General features: G+C 39.2%; 1 protein-coding gene across 1 annotated transcript in view; it reads left to right on the top strand.

Moving 5' to 3' along the window:
* Positions 1–24818, top strand: part of PARP4 (poly(ADP-ribose) polymerase family member 4) — a 136716-nt gene that overhangs the window by 101697 nt on the left and 10201 nt on the right. Inside the window, exons 31-32 of the mRNA XM_037156956.2 lie at positions 18259–19344; positions 20773–20872. Of these exons, the coding sequence (XP_037012851.2) occupies positions 18259–19344; positions 20773–20872 (1186 nt within the window). The remainder of the gene's footprint in view (positions 1–18258; positions 19345–20772; positions 20873–24818) is intronic.

The following is a 24818-nucleotide window of genomic DNA, read 5'->3' on the forward strand; positions in this document are numbered from 1 at the left end:
TCTGCTCAGGTCCTTTGCCCATTTTCTAATTGGATTGTTTGTCTTCCTGGTATGGAGGTATGTGGGTTTTTTATATATTTTGGAAATTAAACCCTTTTCTGATGTATCATTAGCAAATACATTCTCCCATACAGTTGGTTCCCTTTTCATTTTGATGATAGTTTCTTTATCCATGCAAAACCTTTTAATTTGATGTAATCCCATTTGTTTATTTGTTCCTTTATTTCTCTTGCCCTAGGAGATATACTGGGATATATTGGGGAAAATATTGCTCTGTGAGAGATATGAAATTTTACTGCCTATGTTTTCTGCTAGGACATTTATGGTGTTGAGACTTATATTTAAGTTTTTTATCCATTTTGAGTTTATTGTCATATAAGTTGATGGTCTAGTTTCATTTTTTTCATGTACCATTCCTGTTCTCACAACACCATTTATTGAAGAGGCTATTTTTACTCCTTTGTATGCTCCTGCCTCCTTTGTCAAATATTGACCATAGAGACATGGATTTGTTTCTGAGTTCTCTATTCTGTTCCATTGATCTATGTGTCTGTTCCCATGCCAGTACCAAACTGTTTTGATTATAGTAGCCTTGTAGTACATTTTCATATCAGGTATGGTGATCCCTTGAGAAAGTCTTTGAAGAGTATTTTCAAACAGTGAAACAGATTTAAGCATATGATAGATAAAATCCTAAAAGTGATAAAATGAGGGAAAATTTTTTCTACTGGAGACAGATTGATTTCCTTAATATATAAATAGCTCCCATGAATTAAGAACAAGGTCAGTCATCTGATCTTGTGTAAAACAGGCAAAGGGTTTGATTATGAGTAAGGAAATATTGTGGCTCTCAAACATAAGAGAAAATGCTTAGTTTCATTATAGCTAAGAGAAGTGCAAATTAAAACTGCAGTGAGGTCTATTTTTTTCATCTGTTAGGTTGGCAAAGATCAAAAAGGGAGATGATTGAAAGTAGTAAGAAAACCTGCCACACAGGGTTGTTGTGAAGGGTGCAAGAATTAATCCATGTAGGGCCAGTAAAGCAGACCTGGTTCTCGTTTGATGCTAGTAAGTGGGAGCTCTCAGTGTCATTAGAAAGGGTATTGAAATGGGCACCCACCCACAAGCTGAGGGCACAGGAGGTCAGTGCAGCCTCTGTGCAGTGTGGTACAACATCTACACAGCCCTTAAAAAGAGTGAGGCATCTTCATGTGTTGTTATGGGAAGATTCCCTAAGAAATAGTAAGCAGGAAAAGCAAGATGGAGAACAGTGTGAATAACATAATACTCCTTGTGGAAAAACAAAAATTAAAGAATGGACATTTCTTTTCTTATTTGTTTATGTTCTTATTTTAAAATGTCTGAACATTTACCATTTCTGGGGAGATACACTAGGTTCTGTGACAGAACTCACATCCAGCGTGGTCTGCGGGTGGCCAGGAGGTTTTGTAGGGGCTTGTTCATGGCAGTGTACCCTTTCCGTACTTTGAATCTTGTACCACGGGCATGGATTGCCCACCCAAAATATAAATACACTTTAAGAAAACACAAAGGGTTTGAGGGAGTTTGGTTAAGGTAGGAGATGTGTGTATGTTGATCACAGTGGTAAACTGAAGCAAACGGAGGGTGGCCTAGCAGCCTTACCCACAGGCACTGTGTGTGTTGAAAGCATCAGTGTGAGGCTACAGCTGTTATTCTGAGACTTCCAGATTCCACCCCAGAGATGTGGCTCAGGAATTACCAAAAGACAGAAAAGGGACCATGCTGAGGGGTGGTGACCCTGCACTCTCCATTACTCCCACAAGGGGCTGTTTGAGTGCCATATTTTGTAAAAATCATCGATGTACAACTCATAATGAACTACTGTTCTTCCAGCAAGACAGCCTATTGTCAAAATGGGTCCTTGAAAATGTATATTTATTTTAAATATGTGTCAAATACTCAGAAAATACCCGGAGAGATATATGCCAAACAGATATCAGATATAAGAGTCTGTGTGATTTTTATTTTCTTCTTCTTTGTGTCTACCTGTGTTTTCTGGTATTCTCATAGTACATGTATATTGTTTGCAAAATTTTTAAATTTAGTTTCAAAATTGGTTCTAACTTTGGGTTTTCTACAGTGTGATCATGAATTATTTCATACTAATTTTGCAAATGCTTTGCACTTTTAAAAAATAATTTAAAATTTTTTCAATTAGAGTTGACCTAAAATATAATGTGTACAAAATAGTACACATTATAGGCATTTAGATAACTTGGAAAATGATCACCCCATAAGTCCAGGACCCACCTGACATCATATATAGTTATTACATTATTGACAATATTTTCTATGCCAAATGCTTTGGACCTTAATACTTCCATATCTAAACCTATAAGATGAAAATTTACAAATACTTTCACATCTAAACCGATAGGATGAAGATTACAAATTAAATTGATGATTGATCATTTATTTTAGCTACAATAATTTTTCTGAATGAACCATCAAATTTAGCAAAATATTCAAGCCTCTGCGACTGTCCCTAAGAAATCATTTTACTTACCAAAATGTGACACAGCACCTGACTGGTGTTGCTCAGTGGATTGAGCATCATCTTGCAAACCAAAAGGTCACTAGTTCAATTCCTGGTCAAGGCATATGCCTGGGTTGCAGGCCAGGTCTCAAATTGGAGGCATGGGAGAGGCAACTGATCAATGTTTATCTTGCTCGTAGATGTTTGTCTCCCTTCCTTCCCTTCTCTCTAAAATTAAGTAAAATATTTAAAAACAAATGTGACTAAGAAAGAATTCCATTTGGAATGACTTTAGGTCAGATCAGTAACAGGCAGCTAGACAATAGGCCTTGGAAGGGCCCTGGCCAAAGGGAAGGCAGAGAGTTTATAAAAATAACTTCTGGTCTCATTGTTAAAGTGAATTCTTTTAAAAATTCAATACTTCAACTCTTGTTAGCAACAAATGAAGTGTTATGAATGAAATTAGAACCCATCTAGCCCTGTATTTCAGCATTCTCTCTCCTGAGGCCCGGCCTTGTCCCTTGTAGATGATGGTGTTTAAAGACTGGAAACTTGGAGGAGAGGGGGAAAGTAATTTTGGTCAATTGAAGAATCATTCTGGAATATAACCTTATTTTTGTTAATTTATTAAAATTGATTCTTGCATAGTCACATGGTTCAAAATCCAGAAGTCCAGAAGGGGAGAAAAGGAATTTTCCCCAATGTCTGCATTCACCCAGTTCCCTCCCCAGAGCACCCATGGTTACTGGGTCCTTGTGGAATCTTTCCAGGACAGCACATGCATGTATTAGCTAAAAGTGAATTTTCCCACCTGTTTATACTATATACAATATATATACTGTGTATACTGTTCTATACATTTTTTAATTTTTTTATTGATTATGCTGTTACAGTTGTTCTATTCCCCCCCTTCATTCCCCTCCACCCTACCCCCTGTCCCCACCATGACCCCCCCCTTTAGTTTATGTCCATGTGTCTCAAGTTCTTTAGATTCTGTATTTCCCATGCTATTCTTACCCCCCCATCTATTTTCTATCTACTGGCTATGCTACTTATTTTCTGTACCTTCTCCCCCCTTCTCCTCCTCCCACTCCCCTGTTGCTAACCCTCCTTGAGATCTCCATTTCTATGTTTCCACTCCTGATCTAGCTGTCCTTTTAGCTTGCTTTTGTTTTAGGTGTGATTGTTAATAACTGTGAGTTTGTTGTCCTTTCACTGTTCATGTTTCTTTAACTTCTTTTTCTTAGATAAGTCCCTTTAACATTTCATATAATAAGGGCTTGGTGATGCTGAACTCACCTTTGAATTTGATCTTATCTGAGAAGCACTTTATCTGTCCTTCCATTCTAAATGAAAACTTTGCTGGATAGAGCAATCTTGGTTGTAGGTCTTTGGATTTCATGACTTGGAATACCTCTTTCCAGCCCCTTCTTGCCTGTAAGGTCTCTTTTGAGAAATCTGCTGACAGTCTGATGGGGAGTCCTTTGTAGGTGACTGTCCCCTTATCTCTTGCTGCTTCTAGGATTCTCTCCTTCATTTTAATCTTGGCTAATGTAATTATGATGTGCCTTGGTGTGTTCTTTCTTGGGTCCAACTTCTTTGGGACTCTCTGAGCTTCCTGGATTTCCTGGAAGTCTATTGCCTTTGCCAGATTGGGGAAGTTCTCGTTTATTATTTGTTCAAATAAGTTTTCCACTTGTTGCTGTTTCTCTTCCCCTTCTGGTACCCCTATAATTCAGGTGTTGGAACGTTTAAAGATGTCCTGGAGGTTCCTAAGCCTCTCCTCATTTTTTAAAATTCTTGTTTCTTCATTCTTTTGTTTGGTCATATTTTTTTCTTCCTTCTGGTCCAGTGGATTGAGTCCCAGTTTCCTTTCCATCACTATTGCTTTCCTGTGCATTTCCCTTCATTTTAGTTAATTTAGCCTTCATTTGTTCATCTAATATGTGGCTATAATCAACCAGTTCTGTGAGCATTCTGATCACCAGTGTTTTGAACTATGCATCTGATGGGTTGCCTATCTCTTGGTTGCTTAGAAGTATTGGCTGTGGGGCTTTGAGCTGTTCTTCTTGAACCATGTTTTGCTCTGTTCGTGCCTGTTAGGTATGAGGGGCAGAACCTTAGTTGTTCACCAGGGCGAGGCAACCCAGGTTGCTGGGTTGTGATGCTGTATGTGGGGGCGGGGTCAGAGAGGGGCAACAGCGTTTGTTCTGCTCTTTCTTGGATTTCTGTCCCCTCTGCTGCTTCCCGCAAGCAAATTGGGCCCCTCTGTTGCTGGTTTCCAGGTGTGTGGGCTTGTGCACCCTCCAGGTCCCTGTGGGTCTCTCCAACAAACTCTGTGAGTCTGTGAGCTTCTCCCGGCACTTCAACCCCAAAAGTTTTTCCAATTGGTGCTTTTAGGCTCTCATTCCTGTCACTGGGGCCCTAGTTTGCGGGGTCTGTCTTACTGCTTGCTCCTTTGCCTGGTTTATCTGAGTGTGAATGTGTGACCATGGTCAGCCAGCCGCCTTGCGCCCTCACTGGGTCCGCCCGTTGCCACCCCACACCTGGGATCTGCCAACCTCTGCCTGCGCACCAGGGTACGTCTGGCTGCTTTTTCCTCTGTGACCTCCTGTCTTGCAGCCACTGAGTCTGCCCCTCTTACCGGTATGGCTGAATGGTTTGTTGTTGTTGGACTTCCATACAGTTCAATTTTTCTGTCTGTTTTGGTTGCGTTTTTGTTACTAAATCTTTGTTGTCTTTAAACTTGGTTGTGCGACGAGGCATTGTTTCCACCTAAGCCTCCATCTTGCCTGCAAGTCCTTATACATTGTTTTTAATCAATATCTTGGACATATATTGAAGAGCTGCTTCCTTGTTTTTATGGCTGAATAACATAGGGATGTGCTAGAATTTATGTAGCTAAGTCCTTTTTCCATGGACATTAAATTTATTTCCTGTCTATAACTGCTATAGGAATAACTTTGCACATGCGTTACTTCTCATGTATTTTAGTATATTTGTAGGAGGTATTTCTAAAAGCAGACTTCAAAGACCAGAGGATATGTACTTCTTAAATTTTATTTTTAAGGTTTTATTTATTTATTTTTAGAGAGAGAGGAAGGGAGGGAGAAAGGGAAAGGAAAAATATCAGTCGGCTGCCTCCTGCACACCCCCAGCTGGGGACCCAGCCCACAACCCAGGCATGTGCTCCAACTAGTAATCAAACCTGAGAACTGAAACAGGTGGGCACTCAATCCACTCAGCCATAACATCCAGGGCTGCATTTGAAATTTGAAATTTGAAATAATAAGGGAAGCTCTGCCACTGACTGATGGAATAACAAGATTAGGGACTGGATGTGTTCTTCACCTTAAACAATGAAAAATATATGTGTCAAAATATATTTAACTGGACAAAATATATGAACCATTGGTTTTTGAGACAGAGCAAAACAGTGATCCCTCAGCGCTGAAGAGAAACAAGGTTGAGTACTACATTGTTGGCTCACAGCATGGGCAGAGTCCTCAGTCAGTAGCCCAAGGATGATGGACCCAAACACAGCCTGGTAGGCCTCTAAGTTAGGGGGACAGAGTTAGGGGCAGCGATGCCAAGATGCCTAAGGTTAGGAGGTAAAGTACTGGAGAGCACAGAACTGTGCAGAATGAGCTCCAGAAGACTTGCATCAGGTTCCTTTCTAGGTCTTGCTGAGTCCAGATCAGTGTATGTGTGAGGAAAAACCAAGGCCAGAGAAAGAGCCACCAGAAAGAAGCAGGTAGGAAAATCATTGTGGAGCTCATGCAGGGTCAGAAACAGTTTACATTTGCAGATACTTTGTGGAAAGATCTCCAACAGAGCACCCAGAGAGCTGTTGCCACAGTTGAAGCACTTTACCAAAAGATCTAGACTAGGGGGGGTCAAACTCATTTTCACCAGGGTCCACATCAGCCTCACAGTTGCCTTCAAAGGGCCAAATGTAGAACTCCTTGCCCCTAGTTAAAGAGTAGTTACATTTATACAGTCCTAAAATTATATTCGGCCCTTTGAAGGCAACCACAAAGCTGATGCAACCCCTGGTGAAAATAAGTGTGACACCACTGATCTAAACTAAAGCTATTCTCGTCCTACCTTCAAAGCAAAAATCAAAAGGATGAAATTATTTCCAAATAACTGAATAATGTACCAGAACCAAGCCTAGGACTGTGTAAAGGGATTTAAAATTTTTTTCAGCACCTCAACAGTGTAAAATTCACATGTTTAGCATTCATTTAACAATTATCAGGCAGGCAAAGAAGTGAGAAGATGACCCATAATGAGAAAAGCCAATCAATAAAACCAAACCCAGAACTTAAGATAGAGGTAGTAGAAAAGGATATTAAAACAGCTATTATAAATATACTCTATATGTTCAAGAAGGCAGAGCATGTTAACTAGAGATATAGAAGATAAAAAAGATCCAAACTGACTTCTGAAGATGAAAAATGAGATAACAAATATACTAGATGTGACACCCAAAATATTTATTATACACAATGGAAGACCTTTGTGATATGAGTTGCAAATTTGTTTCCCAGTTTGCCTTTTGTATATTTTTTTAGATTGTTTTTATTGCTAATTTAAGTTTGCCAAAAATAATTTCAAGCATCTGTGATCAAGCAACTTTCAAGAGGGTGGAGTAAAAAAATAGACATTTAAAAAACGCCATAATCAACACCTCGTAGATCACAGAAAACAGATCCAAAGGAAGCTTTTTAACATTAAAACAATTAAAATGGGTAGCTATTTAAAGCTTTTATTTATTGATTTTACAGCTAGAGAAAGGGATCGATAGAAAGAGAAATACTGATTTGTATTTCTATGCATAAATTGTTTCATTTTTTAAAAATATATTTTATTGATTATGCTATTATAGTTGCCCCATTTCCCCCCTTTAATCCCCTCTGTCTTACATTCCTCCTCCCACCCACAGTCCCCCTGCCCCACTCTTAGTTCATGTCATAGGTCATACATGTAAGTTCTTTGGCTTCTACATTTCTTATACTATTCTTAACCTCCCCTGTGTATATTGTACATACCATTTATGCTACTTATTCCCTGAACCTTTTCCCACATTCCACCCCCCTTGCCCCACTGACAACCTCCATTTCTATGATTTGGAGGATTGTGACTGAACCCATTTCTGTTCCTGTTCTAATTTTTCCCCCAGCTCATTTTTGTTTTTGTTGTTTTAGGTTCATTTGTTGATAGTTGTTTGTTGTCATTTTACTGTTCATATTTTTTATCTTTTTCTTAGATAAGTCCCTTTAACATTTTATATAATAAGGGCTTGGTGATGATGAACTCTTTTAACATGACCTTATCTGGGAAGCACTTTATCTGCCCTTCCATTCTAAATGACAGCTTTACTTGATAGAGCAATCTTGGATGTAAATCCTTGCCTTTCAGGACTTGGAATACTTCTTTCCAGCCCCTCCTTGCCTGTACAGTTTCTTTTGAAAAATCAGCTGATAGCCTATGGGAACTCTTTTGTAGCTAACTCTCATTTTCTCTTGTTGCTTTAAAGATTCTGTCCTTATCTTTAATCTTGGGTAATGTAATCATGATGTGCCTTGGTGTGTGCTTCCTTGGGTCCAACTTCTTTGGGGCTCTATGAGCTTCCTGGACTTATTTGGAAATCTGGAAGTCTATTTCCTCTGCCAGATTGGGGAAGTTCTCCTTCAGTATTTTTTCAAATAAGTTTTCAACTTCTTGCTCTTGTTCTTCCCCTTCTCCTTCTGGCACCCCTATGATTCAGATGTTGGAATATTTTAAATTGTCCCAGAGGTTCCTAAGCCTCTCCTCATTTTTTTCTTAATTCATGTTTCTTCATCCTGTTCCAGGAGGATGCTTATTTCTTCCTTTTATTCCAAATTGTTGATTTTGAGTTCTAGTTTCCTTCCCATCACTGTTGATTCCCTGTACATTTTCCTTTATTTCATTCTTCATAGCCTTCACCATTTCTTCTAGTTTGCAACCATACTCAACCATTTTTGTAAGCATCATGATTACCAGTGTTTTGAACTGTGCATTTGGTAGATTGGCTAATATCTTCATTGCTTAGTCATATTTTTTTCTGGAGTTTTGATCTGTTCTTTCATTTTGGCCATTTTTTGTGTGTGTGTTAGCGTGTCTATTATGTTAAAAGAGCCTTAGGTTTTGACCAGCATGGTGCAATCCAAGTTGCTGCTCTTTGGCTGTGTGGGGTAGGGGTCCAAGAGGGAAAAGTGCCACATGCTCAGCTCTCTGCCAACTTTCAGTAACTTCCTCTGCCATGTACAAGCAAATTGGGCCCTTCTGGTGCTGATTCCTGTGTGGGTGGGTTTGTGTACATTCTTGGACACTGTGGCCTATCCAGTAAACTCTCCTGTCAGGCTGGGAGTTTCTCCTGCCACCACAACCCCCACAAGTTTTTTCGGTCAGAGGTTTTGAGGCTTTATTTACCCAGGCTGAAACCCTGAGGTGTGCGATCTATCCTGTTCTCTAGTCCCCCCCCCCCCAGTTTATCCACATGCAAATGTGGGACTGCCTGCTTCACCAGCTGCCTTGCCCAGTCCACCAGCCACTGCCTGGCCCACCCTGCCCTCCATCCGCCACCTTGCCAGGAGTCCCCTCTGCCCAACTGCCCATCTCTGCCCCTCCTATCTGTCTGGATGAATGTTTCTTCTTTAACTCCTTCATTGTTGGAATTCCGTATAATTCAATTTTCTGTCAGTTCTGGTAGTTTTCTGTTTTTAAATGTGTTATCCTTCTTTTGGTTGTGTAAGGAGGCACAGTGTATCTACCTATGCCTTGGCCAGAAGTCCTAGATTGGTTGATTATTGCATGTACTCTGACCAGGGATTGAACCTACAATTCTGGTATACTGGGATGAGGCTCTAACCAACTGAGCTCCCAGGTCATGACCCAGGTACTATTTAAGTATGCTTTGGTTTTATGTGACCTTGCATTGAGGTTTTAAGTGAGATGAACAATTTATATGCAAATTTTGAAATTCACTTTTGAAAAAGCCGAGACTGCACTTAAAATGAATTAACCTCATATAAAACACAGAAGAAAAACAATCTTAAGAACTGCTTCAGAAATGTGACACCAAAGACTCAAAGCATAAATGGGTTTGGTGAGAATACAGATAACCTCCAAAATAAGACATGTAGCCTTACATTTCTAGAGTTTTGAGGTTCCCAAGTAAATGTCTAATTATGATTCTTTTAATTGATGTATATCAATTTATGTGATTCATCCTCAAGAACAGAGTATCTTTCATGGTAAACATTGTGGAAATTAGGGAGTTTGTCACAGAGGTAATAGCCATGATTTGGAAAGTAACCTACCTGGACTTTATATGGGAAACCAACTTGACTTGCTATTTGTATTTTGATGTTACTTACCATCTTTTGATCATAGAGATTCTCTTTAATCTTTTAGTTTCTAGGTGTTGTTTCATATCATTTTTGTCATGCTTAGAAGTCTTTCCTGTTCAAAAATCATGCTTTTTAAAAATCTGCCTCTTTATATCTTTAAATGGTTTTATGATTTCATGTTTACTATAAGTTTTTCACTCAGTTGGAATCTATCCTGGTATAAGATAAGATGTCTGGAACCAACCTTATTCTTTTCCAGGTGGCTGCCAACTTTTTCCCACACTTTTTATTGAATAATTCTCCTTTTCCTCCAATTAACTCGAAATGCTATATTTATCATCTACTGGATTCCCTCCCACATGTCTTATGATCTATTCCTGGCCCATATGTTCAGTTCTATTGATCTATTATAATTACTGTAATTTCACAAGATGTTCTAAGAGGTCTAGTCCATAACTATTGTTCTTTCTCAGTTTGTCTATCTAATTAAGAACATTTTTCCCAGGTAAATATCATTTTTAACTATTATTTTAAAAAGTGAATCTTGTCATATGGTGTTCAAAATTAATAAAGTATATACTTAAACTTGACTGATTTGGGGAAAGACTACTCCTTTTTATAAATAGGTCATTTACATTAGTAAAATTAGAAGGTAGCCAATTCCAAAATACCTCAAGGGCTTGTAATTTATATACAACTGTGTTTTATTAACATGCAACTTTTTAACTAATACACTTTATATTCAAACAAAGGTAGTAACATGGAACACTTTAATCCCTTTCACTGTATATTCTGTTTATATTCTGATATAAAGATACATTCAGGGAGCTGTGAAAGGACCAGGGTTAGACCCAAAGAGGGGTCATCTCAACAATAGAGACAGTAAGACAAATTTCACTTTGCTACTCCAGAGAACTTGCAAAGTAGGTGGGAGCTGTGAACACCAGCATACCTGCTGGAAGAGAAAACCCACCAACAAAGGAACCACCAACAGATAACAACAGAAGAAGATAAAGGAGGGAGTGGAAGCCACACTAACCTCCACCCAAGACCAATCTGGAATTATACTTAAACAGTAGATATATTACCCAGAACAAACAACTGAACAAGAGCAAGAGAGAAGCCTCAAAACCTCATACAGACAGAAGAATCAGCTTCAACACAACCTGTCCACACCTGCATAACGCAATGCAAGATGTGCTGGACAGAGTGCCCCTCAGTTAACCAGCTGGAGGGAAGGACCCGCCAAAGAAAGACCAAACAACAATCAAAACCCAAAGACATACAGAGAGCCAACATAAATGACAGCCCAAGAGCAGCAAGTTCAGGAGATGAAGAAAACTACTGAATCTCACAGGTCTTCTACCATAGAAGTTCACACTATAAACCCAGGGAGTCAGAACAGATGAATTTAAGAAACAGAGGCTAACAAGAAGAGTCTCACAAACAATGGGAAGACAGAGAAACAATCCCCAAATGAAAGGAAAGGAGGAAGCCTCCGAAAAAATGCTAAATGAAATAGAGGCAACTCAACTATCAGATATTGAATTCAAAGCAGTGTTTATCAGGAAGTTCAATGTGCTCACTGAGAATTACCAAAAACCACAGGGCAACTACGGTGAACTCACTGAAAACTATATCAACTTGAAAAAGGAAATAGAAACAATCGACAAGGGCCAAGAGGAAATGAAGAATACAATTTCTGAACTGAAGAACACAGTAGAAGGAATCAAAAGCAGATTAGATGAAGCAGAGGATTGGATCAGCAAGATGGATGACAAGGTAGAAAAAAAACACTCAAAAAGAGCAAGAAAAGGAAAAGAGACTCAAAAAGAATGAAGAGGAGTTAAGGGAACTGCAAAACAACATGATATGTAATAATGTCCGTATAGTAGGGATACCAGAAGAAGAAGAGCAAGGTATAAAAAACCTGTTTGAAAAAGTCATGATGGAAAACTTCCCTAATTTCATAAGAGAAAAGTCACACAAATCCAGGAAACACAGAGTCCCAATCAAGAGGAACCCAAAGGGGCCCACTTCAAGACATATCATTATTAAAATGGCAAAATTCCGAGACAAAGAGAGAATCTTAAAGGCATCAAGGGAGTAACATACAAAAGAGCCCCAATGAGACTAGCAGCTGATTTATCAACGGAAACACTCCAAGTCAGAAGAGACTAGCAAGAAATATTCCAAGTAATGAAAAGCAGAGGCCTCTAACCAAGACTACTCTATCCAGCAAGGCTCTCAATTAAAATGGAAGGCCAAATAAGAAGCTTCCCAGACAAAAGTAGCCTCAAAGAATATACCTCTTCCAAACCAGCTCTGCAAGAGATGCTACAGGGTCTGTTTTAAGAACAAGAAGAAAAACAGTGAGACAGGAACACAGATACAAAAAAATGGCAATGAATAAGTACCTATCAATAATAACCTTAAATGTAAACAGACTAATGCTCTAATGAAAAGACATAGAATAGACTTCCGCCAAGATGGAGTCGTAGGTGGAAACACCTTGTGTTCGCACACAACCAAATCTAAAAATGACAAATTTTTAACAACAATAAATGCAACCAGACCACACAGAAAATTGACAATACGGAGTCCAAAAACAATGAAATGCTCAGCCAAACTGGTAAGAGGGGCGAAGCCAGCAGCGGAGCGGGTTGGCCAAAAATCCCTGACCGGGTGGCGCACAAGCAGCCAAAGGCGTGGATCCCAGGTGCAGACTAACTACAGGTGGACACAGGGAATAGGCGCGGCTGGCTGTCTGCGATAGGTCGCGCATTTGCATGCAGATAAACCAGTGAAGAGGCGAGCATTGAGACCGCACGGCACAGGGCGGCAGGCTCGCACATTTCTGCTCCAATAAACAGGCTGGGGCGAGTAGTGGGACAGACTGCACTAGCGGAGAGGACCGCCATTGCTCCCTCTCTGATCTCGCCCCCACATACAGCATCACAAACCAGCAACCTGGGTGGCCCCGCCCTGGTGAACAACTAAGGTTCCACTCCTCATACTTAACGGGCGAGAACAGACCAAAAGTGGCTCAAGAACAACTCAGAGCCCCAGAGCTGATAAATCTAAGCAATGAAGAAATAGCCAAACTTTCAGATACACAGTTCAAAACACTGGTTAGCAGGATCCTCACAGAACTGGTTGATTTTAGTCACAAATTAGAGAAACATATGAAAGCTAAACTAACTGAAATGAATGGTAATGCACAGGAAACCAATAGTAATGGAAAGGAGACTGGGACTCAAATCAAGGGAGTAGACCAGAAAGAAGGAAAAAATGACCAAACAGAAAAGAATGAAGAAACAAGAATTCGAAAAAATGAGGAGAGGCTTAGGAACCTCCAGGACATCTTTAAATGTTCCAACATCCGAATTATAGGGGTACCAGAAGGGGAAGAGGAACAGTCATGAGTGGAAAACTTATTTGAACAAATAATAAAAGAGAACTTCCCCAATCTGGCAAAGGAAATAGACCTCCAGGAAATCCAGGAAGCTCAGAGAGTCCTAAAGAAGTTGGACCCAAGAAGGAACACACCAAGGCACATCATCATTATATTAGCCAAAATTAAAATGAAGGAGAGAATCCTAGAAGCAGCAAGAGATAAGGGGACTGTCATCTACAAAGGAGTTCCCATCAGACTGTCAGCTGATTTCTCAAAAGAGACCTTACAGGCAAGAAGGGGCTGGAAAGAAGTATTCCAAGTCATGAAAACCAAAGACCTACAACCAAGATTGCTCTATCCAGCAAAACTTTCATTTAGAATGGAAGGACAGATAAAGTGCTTCTCAGATAAGGTCAAATTCAAGGAGTTCATCATCACCAAGCCCTTATTATATGAAATGTTAAAGGGACTTACCTAAGAAAAAGAAGATAAAAAAGATGAACAGTGAAAGGACAGGAAACTTACAGTTATCAACAACCACACATAAAACAAAAGCAAATTAAGAGGACAGCTAGATCAGGAGTGAACCATAGAAATGGAGATCACATAGAGGATTAGCAACAGGGGAGTGGGAAAAGGAGAAGGGGGGAGAAGGTACAGAAAATAAGTAGCATAGACAGTAGATAGAAAATAGATAGGAGGGAGGGTATGAATAGTAGGGGAAATACAGAATCTAAAGAACTTGAGACACGTGTTCATGAACTAAAGCTGGGAATGGTGGGGGAGGGGTGTGCAGGGTGGAGGGGAACGGAGGGGGGGAATAGAACAAATGTAATGGCATAATCAATAAAAAAATTTTTTTAAAAAAGACATAGAATAGCTGAATGGATAAGAAATCATGACCCACACATATGCTGCCTACAAAAGAACCACCTCAGAACAAAAGACTTACACAGACTGAAAGTGAAGGGCTGGAAACAAATATTCCAAGCAAATGGACATGATCAGAAAACTGGGGTCGCAATACCCATATAAGAAAAAAGTAGACTTCAAAAGAATAGCCATAAAAACAGACCCAGAAGGTCACTTCATAACTCAAGGGTAGAATCCATCAAGAAGACATAAACATTGTAAATATATATGCAGCCAACATAGGAGAACCCAAACACAGAAAATCTTGGAGGAATTCAAGAAAGATACTGACAGCAACACAATTATAGTTGGGGATTTTAACACTCCACTGTCAAAAATGAACAGATCTTCCACACAAAATATCAACAAAGATATTGTGGCATTGTACAGTGCCCCAGATGAAATGGACTTAACCGATATATATACAGCCCTTCGTCCCAAAGCAAATTACACATTCTCTTTAATGCACAAGGAACATTTACAAAGGTAGACCGCATGATAGGCCACAAAACAAGCCTCAACAAATTCAACTAAATTGAAATCATACCGAGCATTTTCTCTGACCACAAGGGACTGAAGCTAGAAATCAAATGCAAGGGAAAAAACCCCAAAGACTCAAACTGATGGAGATTGAATAGCATTCTGTTAAACAATGGATGGTTCAAGAATGAGATTAAGGAAGAAATCAAAAAGGTTTTGGAAATAAATGAAAATGAACTCACAACAATCCAGAACTTATGGGACACATTAAAGGCAGTCCTGAGAGGGAAGTTCATAGTGATACAAGCCTATGTAAAAAAATATAGAAACATTTCAAATAACAACATAATCCTACATCTACAAGAGCTCAAGGAAAAACAACGAAGACAACCCAGAGCAAGTAGAAGGTAGGAAATAACCCAGATCAGAGCAGAATTAAATGACATAGAGACTAAAGGTACAATTCTAAGGATCAATAAATCCAAGAGCTGGTTCTTTGAAAAAATAAACAAAATGGACATGCCTTTAGGCAGACTCATCAAGAAAAATGAGAGAGGACCGAAATAAGACAAGAAATTGGAAGACTATAGACTATATGAATAGACTATTGGAAGACATAAGACTATATGACAAGAAATTGGAAAACCTAAGTGAAATGGACAAATTTCTGTAAAAATATAATCTTCTAAAACTGAATGAAGAAGAAGCAGAAAGTGTGAACAGACCAATAACAGCTGATGAAATCCAGGCATTAATCAAAAAGCTCCTGACACACAGAAGCCCTGGACCAAATGGTTTCACAAGAGAAGTTTACACAGCATTTAAGTGTGAGCTAACCCCTATCCTTCACAGATTATTCCAAAAACTTCAAGAATATGGAAGACTCCTGGATTCTTTTTATGAAGCCAGCATCATCCTAATTGCAAAACCAGATAGTCATAACAAAGATGGAAAACTTCAGGCCAATATCGCTGATAAACACAGACACTAAAATCCTCAACAAAATCCAGCAATATGTTAAAAAGATCATACACTATGATCAAGTGGAATTCATGCCACAGATCAAAGCATGGTACAATATTTGCAAATCAATAGAGGAACAAAAAGTATTTGATAAGGTACAGCATCCATTTATGATAAAAACACTCAGCAAAGTGAGAATAGAGGGATCATTCCTCAACATAATAAAGGCCATATAGAGGGACCTACAGCCAACATCATACTGAATGGACAAAATTTATAGCCTTCTCACTTAGATCAGGAACAAGACAAGGATACCCACTTTTACTACTCCTATTCTACAAAGTATTGGAAGTCCTACCCATAGCAATCAGACAAGAAAAAGAAATAAAAGGCATCCAAATTGGAAAGGAGGAAGCAAAAGTGTCATTGTTTACAGATGACATGATAGTGTACATAGAAAATCCTATAGACTCCACCAAAAAACTACTCAACCTAATTAGTGAATTTGGCAAAAACAGTGGAATACAAAGTCATTATTCAGAATTCAAAGGCATTTTTGTACACCAACAATGAAATGGAGATTGAATAGCATTCTCTTAAACAGTGGATGGGTCAAGAATGAGATTAAGGAAGAAATCAAAAAGGTTTTGGAAACAAAAATCAGGAACAGAAATTAGGAAAAAATCCCATTTGATATAGCAACAAGACAAATAAAAAACATAGAAATAAACCTAGCTAAGGAGGTAAAAGACCTATACTCAGAAAACTACACAACACTGAAGTAAGAAATTAACACACAAATGGAAGCATGTACCATGCTCATGGATTGGAAGAATTAACATCATTAAAATATCCATACTACCCCAAGCAATTTATAGATTCAATTCAATCCCTATTCAAGTACCAGTGACATTTTTCACAGATATAGAACAAACATTTCAAAAATTTATATGAAACCATAAATGACACTGAATAGCTGCAGCAATTTTGAGAAAGAAGGGCAAAGCAGGAGGGACCACAATATCTAATATCAGACTGTATTACAAGACCACTGTAATCAAAACAGCCTGGTACTGGCATAAGAACAGACACATAGACCAATGTAACAGAACACAGAGCCCAAAAGGAAACACATGTCTGTATGGTCAATTAATGTTTGACAAAAAGAAACACAAAATGGAGGAAAAATAGCCTCTTCAACAATTGGTGTTAGGACATCTGGATAGCTACATGCAAAAAACCGAAACTCGATCACCAATTTACACCACAGACAAACATAAATGCAAGGTACATAAAAGACTTAAATATAAGTCACAACACCATAAAAGTCCAGCAGGATAACAAAGGCAGGAAAATCTGAGGCATTTCACACAGCAACATCTTCACTGATATGTCCCCTAAAGCAAGGCATGTAAAGGGAAGAAAAAACAAATGGAACCTCATCAAATTAAAAAACTTCTGCATGGTTAAAGAAAACAGCATTAAAATGAAAACAGAACTTATTTCACTTAGCATAATGCTCTTCAGTTCCACCCATGCTGTTGCAAAGGGTAGGAGCTCCTTTTTTCTTTCTGCTGCACAGTATTCCATCATGTAAATGTACCACAGTTTTTTGATCCACTCATTCACTGATGGGCACTTAGATTGCTTTCAGCACTCAGCTCTTGTAAATTGTGCTGCTATGAACATTGGGGTGCATAGGTTCTTTTGAATTGGTGTTTCAGTATCCTTAGGGTATAATCCCAGCAGTGGAATTGCCAGATCAAAAGGCAGATCCATTTTTAGTTTTGAGGAAATTCCATATTGTTTCCCACAGTGGCTGCTCCAGTCTGCATTCCCACCAACAGTGCACTAGGGTTCCCTTTTCCCCACATCCCTCCAACACTTGTTTACTGATTTGTTTATGATGGCCATTCTCACCACTGTGGCATGGTATCCCATTGTGGCTTTAATTTGCATCTCTCTGATGGCTAGTGATGCAGAGCATCTGTACCTATGTCTTTGGGCCTTCTGTATGTCCTCCTTGGAGAAGTGTCTAAGTCTTTTGCCCATTTTTTCATTGGGTTTTTTGTCTTCTTGGAGTGGAGTCATGTGAGTTCTTTTTATATTTGGGAGATCCAACCCTTGTCTGAGGTATCATTGGCAAATATATTTTTCCCATATAGTTTGTTCTATTTTCATTTTAATGAAATGCTGTTTTCTTTAACCATGCAGAAGCTTTTTAATTTGATGAGGTCCCATTTGTTTATTCTTTCCTTTACATGCCTTGCTTCAGGGGACATATCAGTGAAGATGTTGCTGTGTGGAATGCCTCAGATTTTCCCTCCTGTTATCCTGTTGGACTTTTATGGTGTTGTGACTTATATTTAAGTCTTTTACCCATCTTGAGTTCATTTTTGTGTATGGTGTAAGTTGGTGGTCTAGTTTCATTTTTCGCATGTAGCTGTCCCAATCTCCGAACACCATTTGTTCAAGATACCATTTTTACTCCTTTTTATGTTTCTGTCCCCTTCATCGAATATTAATTGACCATACAGACATGTGTTTCCTTCTGGGCTTTCTGTTCTGTTCTATTCAATCTAACTGACATAATTTTTTCTTCTCGGCAGGCTCTTTCAGCATCTTCTGAATGGCACGAAGAACTGCAACTTAAATGTTCAACTAAAAAAAGACATAAATCATCTAAGCTGGAAGGTTTTGAAGGTTTTGAAGAGTTCAGCTTAAGTTCCCACCTACCAGAAAAACCTTTAACACTCAATTTGGAATGTAGAGATGTGGAAATGCCATTGGATTTAAGTCAGATAGATTCATTTAAGCACTCAGGAACTAAACCATTATTTACAAAAGTCATTTCACCAAAAATAGTTGTTTCTGACTCTTTTGCTGCCCCATGTTCAACCAGTTTCCTAGCTGCTTCCCCTATTGAGTCTTCTTCCCGCCGTCCTCTCAGCTCACTTCCTCTGAGCCCTCTTTTTGGTACTCTTGCTAGTCCCAAACCATTTGGTCCAGCTAAGAATGACGATGGCCTTAAAACAGGCCATTTTACTGGCATTTCTTTCAAGGTGGATTCTCCTCCCAGCCTACCTCCCCAGAAGGAGCCACCTTCTGGATCTTTTACTGGTTCTGCTTTCTCAGGTCACCTGTTTAGCTGCAGTGAGTCTTATGTACCTAAAATGTCAGAAGAACCTCAGTTCTGTGCTGCTGACAGTTCCCTAGACTTGGACTTTCCTCTGCAGCAGAATCTTTTGTTCTCTCCTCCTACACTCCCTCCCCCTGGTCCACCCAGAGGGTTTGACTTTCAGCTTCTTTCTGGTTCTTCTCTTCCGTTTCCAAATTCCCCAGTTCCCCTGAGCACCAGTTACAAGCAGCCAATACATCAAACTGGCTTCATTCTCCATGAGCCGTCTCCATCATTTAAGGCTTTTCCAGCATCTGGGGCTTCTTTATCAAATATTTCTGTGAGAACTGCATTATCAGATTCTCTCCCAGATACGTGTTTGGCCGACTTAAGTTCTTCTAAAACAAAAAGTGATGAAACACCAGGGTTTCTGGCAAGTAGGTTTACAAAAAAGGTAAAAAAATCTTGTATAGAAAGAAGCAGCTTTCTGATGGTAAATAGGGAGGATGACACAGGCTGGAAAAAAAGCTGGAAGAATTTTATGGCTGAGTCTGAACTCTTCCGTCTGCAAACTGAGGTATGGGTCATATTTCTCCTACATCTGTAGTTAATTTTCTTCACAGTTGAGAATACTATTTAACGTAGCTGGTCATTGAATTATGTATGACCAGTACACAGTGAGTTAAGGGATTTGCTGTAATTATTTGTTTTGATGTAAAGTAGTTTAGTAGCAACAGCAACTTACTTGGTATAAAATTGAGTCCCAGCCTTGCTGCTTGGTGATTTGGAGCAAGTCAGATAACCTTTCTCAGCCTCAGTTTCTTTATCCATATAAGGGAAATGATAATAGTGTCTACTTCATATTGTGGTTTGAGGTTTAAAGATTAACAGCTACCCGGCTGCCCTTACCCAGAAAGATGCACATAAAAGCAGCATGGGTAGCCACTGCTGGACCCTGGAGCCAGACTGTTGGGGCTTATATCCTGGCTATGCCACTTGTTAGCGGTGTGACTTGGGACAAGTGCCTTAATTTTTCTGTGCCTCAGTGTCCTCAATCTGTAAAGTGGGCATAGTAATAATACCTTTATAAAGAGTGGCTAGCAAGATAAAATACCACCTGGTACTTGTTTGGGACTGGTTGGCACATATTATCACTGCAGGTATTTTCAAATTATGGACATAGATCCTTTAATACAGGGGTGTCAAACTCATTTTCACTGGGGGCCACATCAGCCTTGCGGTTGCCCTCAAAGGGCCAAATGTAATTTTACAACTGTATAAATGTAACTACTCCTTAACCATTAAGCAAGAGCTTGGTGCTGCCACCGGGTAGAAACAAGGTGCTGGGGCCGGATAAAACAAGGTGGAGCGTCCCACGGGCCTTGTGTTTGACACCTGTGCTTTAATATGTGAACCTGTCTATGATATCACACTCTTTTCTGCTCCCTGTATGAGTTCCTCTGGGACCCAGGGTCTGTCTACTTTAAGCTTAAGATCCCCATGTAGAAGCTTACCTCACTCTCATAAGCATATGACAAAGGTCAGCCTGAAAAGCAGAGACGCTTGGCTGCATTGGACAGGGGACAGTGAGCATGAGGAAGTGGTTGTAAAAAGTATATTGAACATAATTTTATATTTAGTAAAAATAGTCATTTTCATATTTCAGATATAAGCACACATTTTTAAATGTCTAACAAAGAAATCATGTTATTTAAAAGTTTGAGGAACATTGTTTTGATAAACAAAGCTGTTAGAAGATATACCATTTTAAAAAATGTTTACACGTGAGCCTTTTTTAGACTTTTTATAAATGTTACCAGATACTAAGTGTTTATAGCATCTATGAGATTACCAACAATACTTTGATTTTACAGTAATAAAAATTTTAGACTGCATTGAAATACCTTAAGATGAATTGAAATAATTGGAAATATATTTATTCCATAACTTCTTATGTGATGAGATTTCAAGAATGTGGCTTAAATTTGTTTTCTGAAATTCATAGGATGGCTTCTGGAAACTTACACCAGCACTGGGATTTATATTAAATCTTAATACAACTATTTTAAACAGTTTTCTTGAACAAAAAGGCATTCGGTCTCTAGGTAAGTTATTGTTTTTCTATTTATTAAATTACATGCTCTAATTGTTATAATTTTTTGTGAGTGCATTAATATAATAACATACAAGGGGACTCCCCCAAAACCAGAATTTATTTATTAAAAAATGTGTATCCTTATATGTTTCAACTTCAGTTACCTTCAAAGTACTCTCAGTTTGATACAGTACACCTGTTGGGCTTTTTTTCCACTGCTCAGTTTTTGAACTTGTTTTTATGTCATTTAGTGCTTCCACTGTTTTTTGTTTTACCTCTTACATATTGGAAAAACATTTCCCTCTGAGGACTTTTTTCATCTGGGGAAAAAAAAAAAGAAGTTGCTCAGAGTGAGATTGGGTGAATAGGGTGACTAGAGTACGGGGGTCATGCCATTTTTTGGTGAAAAACTGCTGAACACTCAGTGCAGTGTGGGCAGATGTGCTTGTAAGTCACCCATCATGAAATGGGCAAACGCATTGTAAGAGTCAAATTTTCAAAAAAAATTCACTGAAGCCAAATGCAGCCTCTCACAACATCAGCTGGTACACTGATACAGATGGGTTCCTAGAATACTTACCAATTGGGGAAGCCTGTACTATAAAGGGGCTCACACTCCAGTGATAATTCTGTTTTTTAGGGGGTCCCCCTTGTAAGTTACAGTGAATAGAATTTTATTTATTAATCAACAAAGGAAATTGGGGACTAGTTTCTAGTCATATCTTTACCAATAATAATAGTATTACCTGTGCAAATTTATTAGCATAAGTAACAATAACGGCTATTTTTAAAAATCCAAATCTTAAGTCACTTGGCACAAAGATTACTTTCTTTTTTTTTAAACAAATAATCTTTATTTATTTTTTTAAGATTCTATTTATTTATCTTTAGAGAGGAAGGAGAGAAACATCAATGTATGGTTGACTTTCATGTGTTCCCTGCTGGGAACTGGCCTGCAGGGAAATCGGCCTCCAACCCAGGCATGTGCCCTGACTGGGAATCGAACCGCGATCCTCTCGTTCGCAGGCCTGTGCTCAATCCACTGAGCTACACCAGTCAGGACATAAAGATTACTTTCTTGACCATGTCACAGTCAAATATCAGTCAGCAGGGAAGTTCCACTCCACATAGTCATTTAGAGACCCAGGCTGTTTCCATGTTGTGACTCCACCATCATCAACACGTGTGTTGTAAAATGACTCTGGTGAAAGAAAAGAGATGACTCTGGCATTATTTACTAGAAAGACAAGAGGGAGAGAGAAAAAAATGTGGCAGGAACTAGTCACAGAGACCTAGCCAGATACAGAGCTTAGTGCCCTGAAGGAGAAGACAGCTTTGATGAGCAGTCAGTCAGTCTCTTCCAGAGCCCGACATGTTCCTTTTTATAATAATGAATCAGGTGGATGAGGAGATCCTGGACATCCTCAAACCAGCAAGAAGTTTGAAGGCCAAACACTAGCCCTGGGTTGAGGGTTTTTTAATTTAAAAAAAAAGAAAACATTATTAAACAACTAGCAAATATTCATTGAACAGCAGTGTCTAATTCCCCTGCTATCACCTGTAAAATGCCAGAGTCTTCATATTTCATATCTGTTCCAGGGTTGGCAGACTCTTCACCTGTTCGACTTGCACTACACTAAAAAGGAATAATTAAAATTTACACGTGAGAGACTTCTAGTTTCTGGAATAATAGAAGAGCTTGTGTCTAACACTTTTGCCAGTAACATTTACCAGCCTTGGACATCTATTTGAAAGCCTCTTGCTGAAGGCCTAGAATGCAATTTTTTTTAAAAAACAGGCAGAACTGGAGGAAGGAAGGTGGGACACAGTCCTTGAAAGAAGGAGGCAAACCAGGCATATGCCATGTTTATCCAGCTTTTTCTGTTCCTGAGCCACATGGGGGTTAGAACTGAAACAAATTCTCAGCGTAATGATGAAATTCTCAGCATAAAGGTCAGGGCTGCCAGAGTGCCTGGAAATTAAGGGGGAAAATTTGAGGAAGGGGGAGCTCTGAAATCTGCCTATAAATTCCCTCACATCCTTGGCTGTCCAAGAAAAAGCAAAAGCTGAGCAGAAATTTCAGACACTGCCAAGTGTTGGAGAGATAAGTTTGGTTTTCAAATGACAGCAAAACAGAGAGACTTGATAAATATCTCAGCCTGTCCATTAAAACCTGAAAAGGGCCATAAAAGGACCTCTAATGACCAAGCACTATACAACAGATATACTTTTTAATAACTGTCTGGTGCTAGGACCATCAGACAATAATAGAGAGAAGGTGCAGTTTGACCCTTTACCTCACACCATACTCAAAAAATCAGTTCCAAATAGACTGAAGACTTAAGTGTGAAAGGCAAACCATAAACATTTAGAAAAAATGTAGGAAAGTATTTTTATGATTTTAAGATAGGGAACATTTAAAAAACTTTTTATTTTGAAATAATTTGAATATTAACAAAAAGTTGCAAATATGGTACAAAGAACTCCCATATATCCTTTGCCCAAATTTCCCAGATGTTAACATTTAGAAACACTTGATTTATCAAAGAAGAGTTTTTTTAATTGATTATGCTGTTACAGTTGTTCTATTCCCCCCTTCATTCCCCTCCACCCTACCCCCCATCCCCACCATTACCCCCCTTTAGTTTATGACCATGTGTCTCAAGTCCTTTAGATTCTATATTTCCCATGCTATTCTTGCCCCCCCCCATCTATTTTCTATCTACTGTCTATGCTACTTATTTTCTGTACCTTCTCCCCCCATCTCCTCCTCCCACTCCCCTGTTGCTAACCCTCCTTGAGATCTTCATTTCTATGTTTCTACTCCTGATCTAGCTGTCCTTTTAGTTTGCTTTCATTTTAGGTGTGGTTGTTAATAACTGTGAGTTTGTTGTCCTTTCACTGTTCATGTTTCTTTAACTTCTTTTTCTTAGATAAGTCCCTTTAACATTTCATATAATAAGGGCTTGGTGATGATGAACTCCTTGAATTTGATCTTATCTGAGAAGCACCTTATCTGTCCTTCCATTCTAAATGAAAGTTTTGCTGGATAGAGCAATCTTGGTTGTAGGTCTTTGGATTTCATGACTTGGAATACCTCTTTCCAGCCCCTTCTTGCCTGTAAAGTCTCTTTTGAGAAATCTGCTGACAGTCTGATGGGGACTCCTTTGTAGGTGACTGTCCCCTTAGCTCTTGCTGCTTCTAGGATTCTCTCCTTCATTTTAATTTTGGCTAATGTAATGATGACGTGCCTTGGTGTGTTCCTTCTTGGGTCCAACTTCTTTGGGACTCTCTGAGCTTCCTGGATTTCCTGGATGTCTATTGCCTTTGCCAGATTGGGGAAATTTTCCTTTATTATTTGTTCAAATAATTTTTCCACTGGTGGTTGTGCCTTTCCCCCTTCTGGTACCCCTATAATCCGGATGTTGGAGCGTTTAAAGATGTCCTGGAGGTTCCTAAGACTCTCCTCATTTCTTTGAATTCTTGCTTCCTGACTCTTTTCTGTTTGGCCATTATTTGCTTTCTTCTGGTCCACTCCATTGATTTGAGTCCCAGTTTCATTTTCATCGCTATTGGTTTCCTGTGCAATTCCGTTCATTTCAATTAGTTTCGCCTTCATATGTTTCTCTAATTTGTGGCTATAATCAACCAGTTCTGTGAGGATCCTGATGACCAGTGTTTTAAACTGTGCGTCTGAGAGTTTTGCTATTTCTTCATCACTTAGATCTATGGGCTCTGGGGCTTTGAGATCTTGCGACATTTTTGGTCTGTTCTGGCCCTTTAAGTGTGAGAAGCGGTGCCTTGGACTCCCAGGTCGCTGGGTTGTGACGCTGTATGTGGGGGCGTGGTCAGAGCGGGGAAATGGCGGCGCCCTTCACTGCCACTTGCCGCGGGGACCCACCGGGCCCAGTCCAACTGCCCACTCCCTCGCCTGACTGCCCGTGCACAAATGCACG

The sequence above is a fragment of the Artibeus jamaicensis genome, unplaced genomic scaffold, assembly GCF_021234435.1.
Source record: "Artibeus jamaicensis isolate MK-2021 breed Jamaican fruit bat unplaced genomic scaffold, CSHL_Jam_final contig_2002, whole genome shotgun sequence".
NCBI classification, from domain to species: domain Eukaryota; kingdom Metazoa; phylum Chordata; class Mammalia; order Chiroptera; family Phyllostomidae; genus Artibeus; species Artibeus jamaicensis.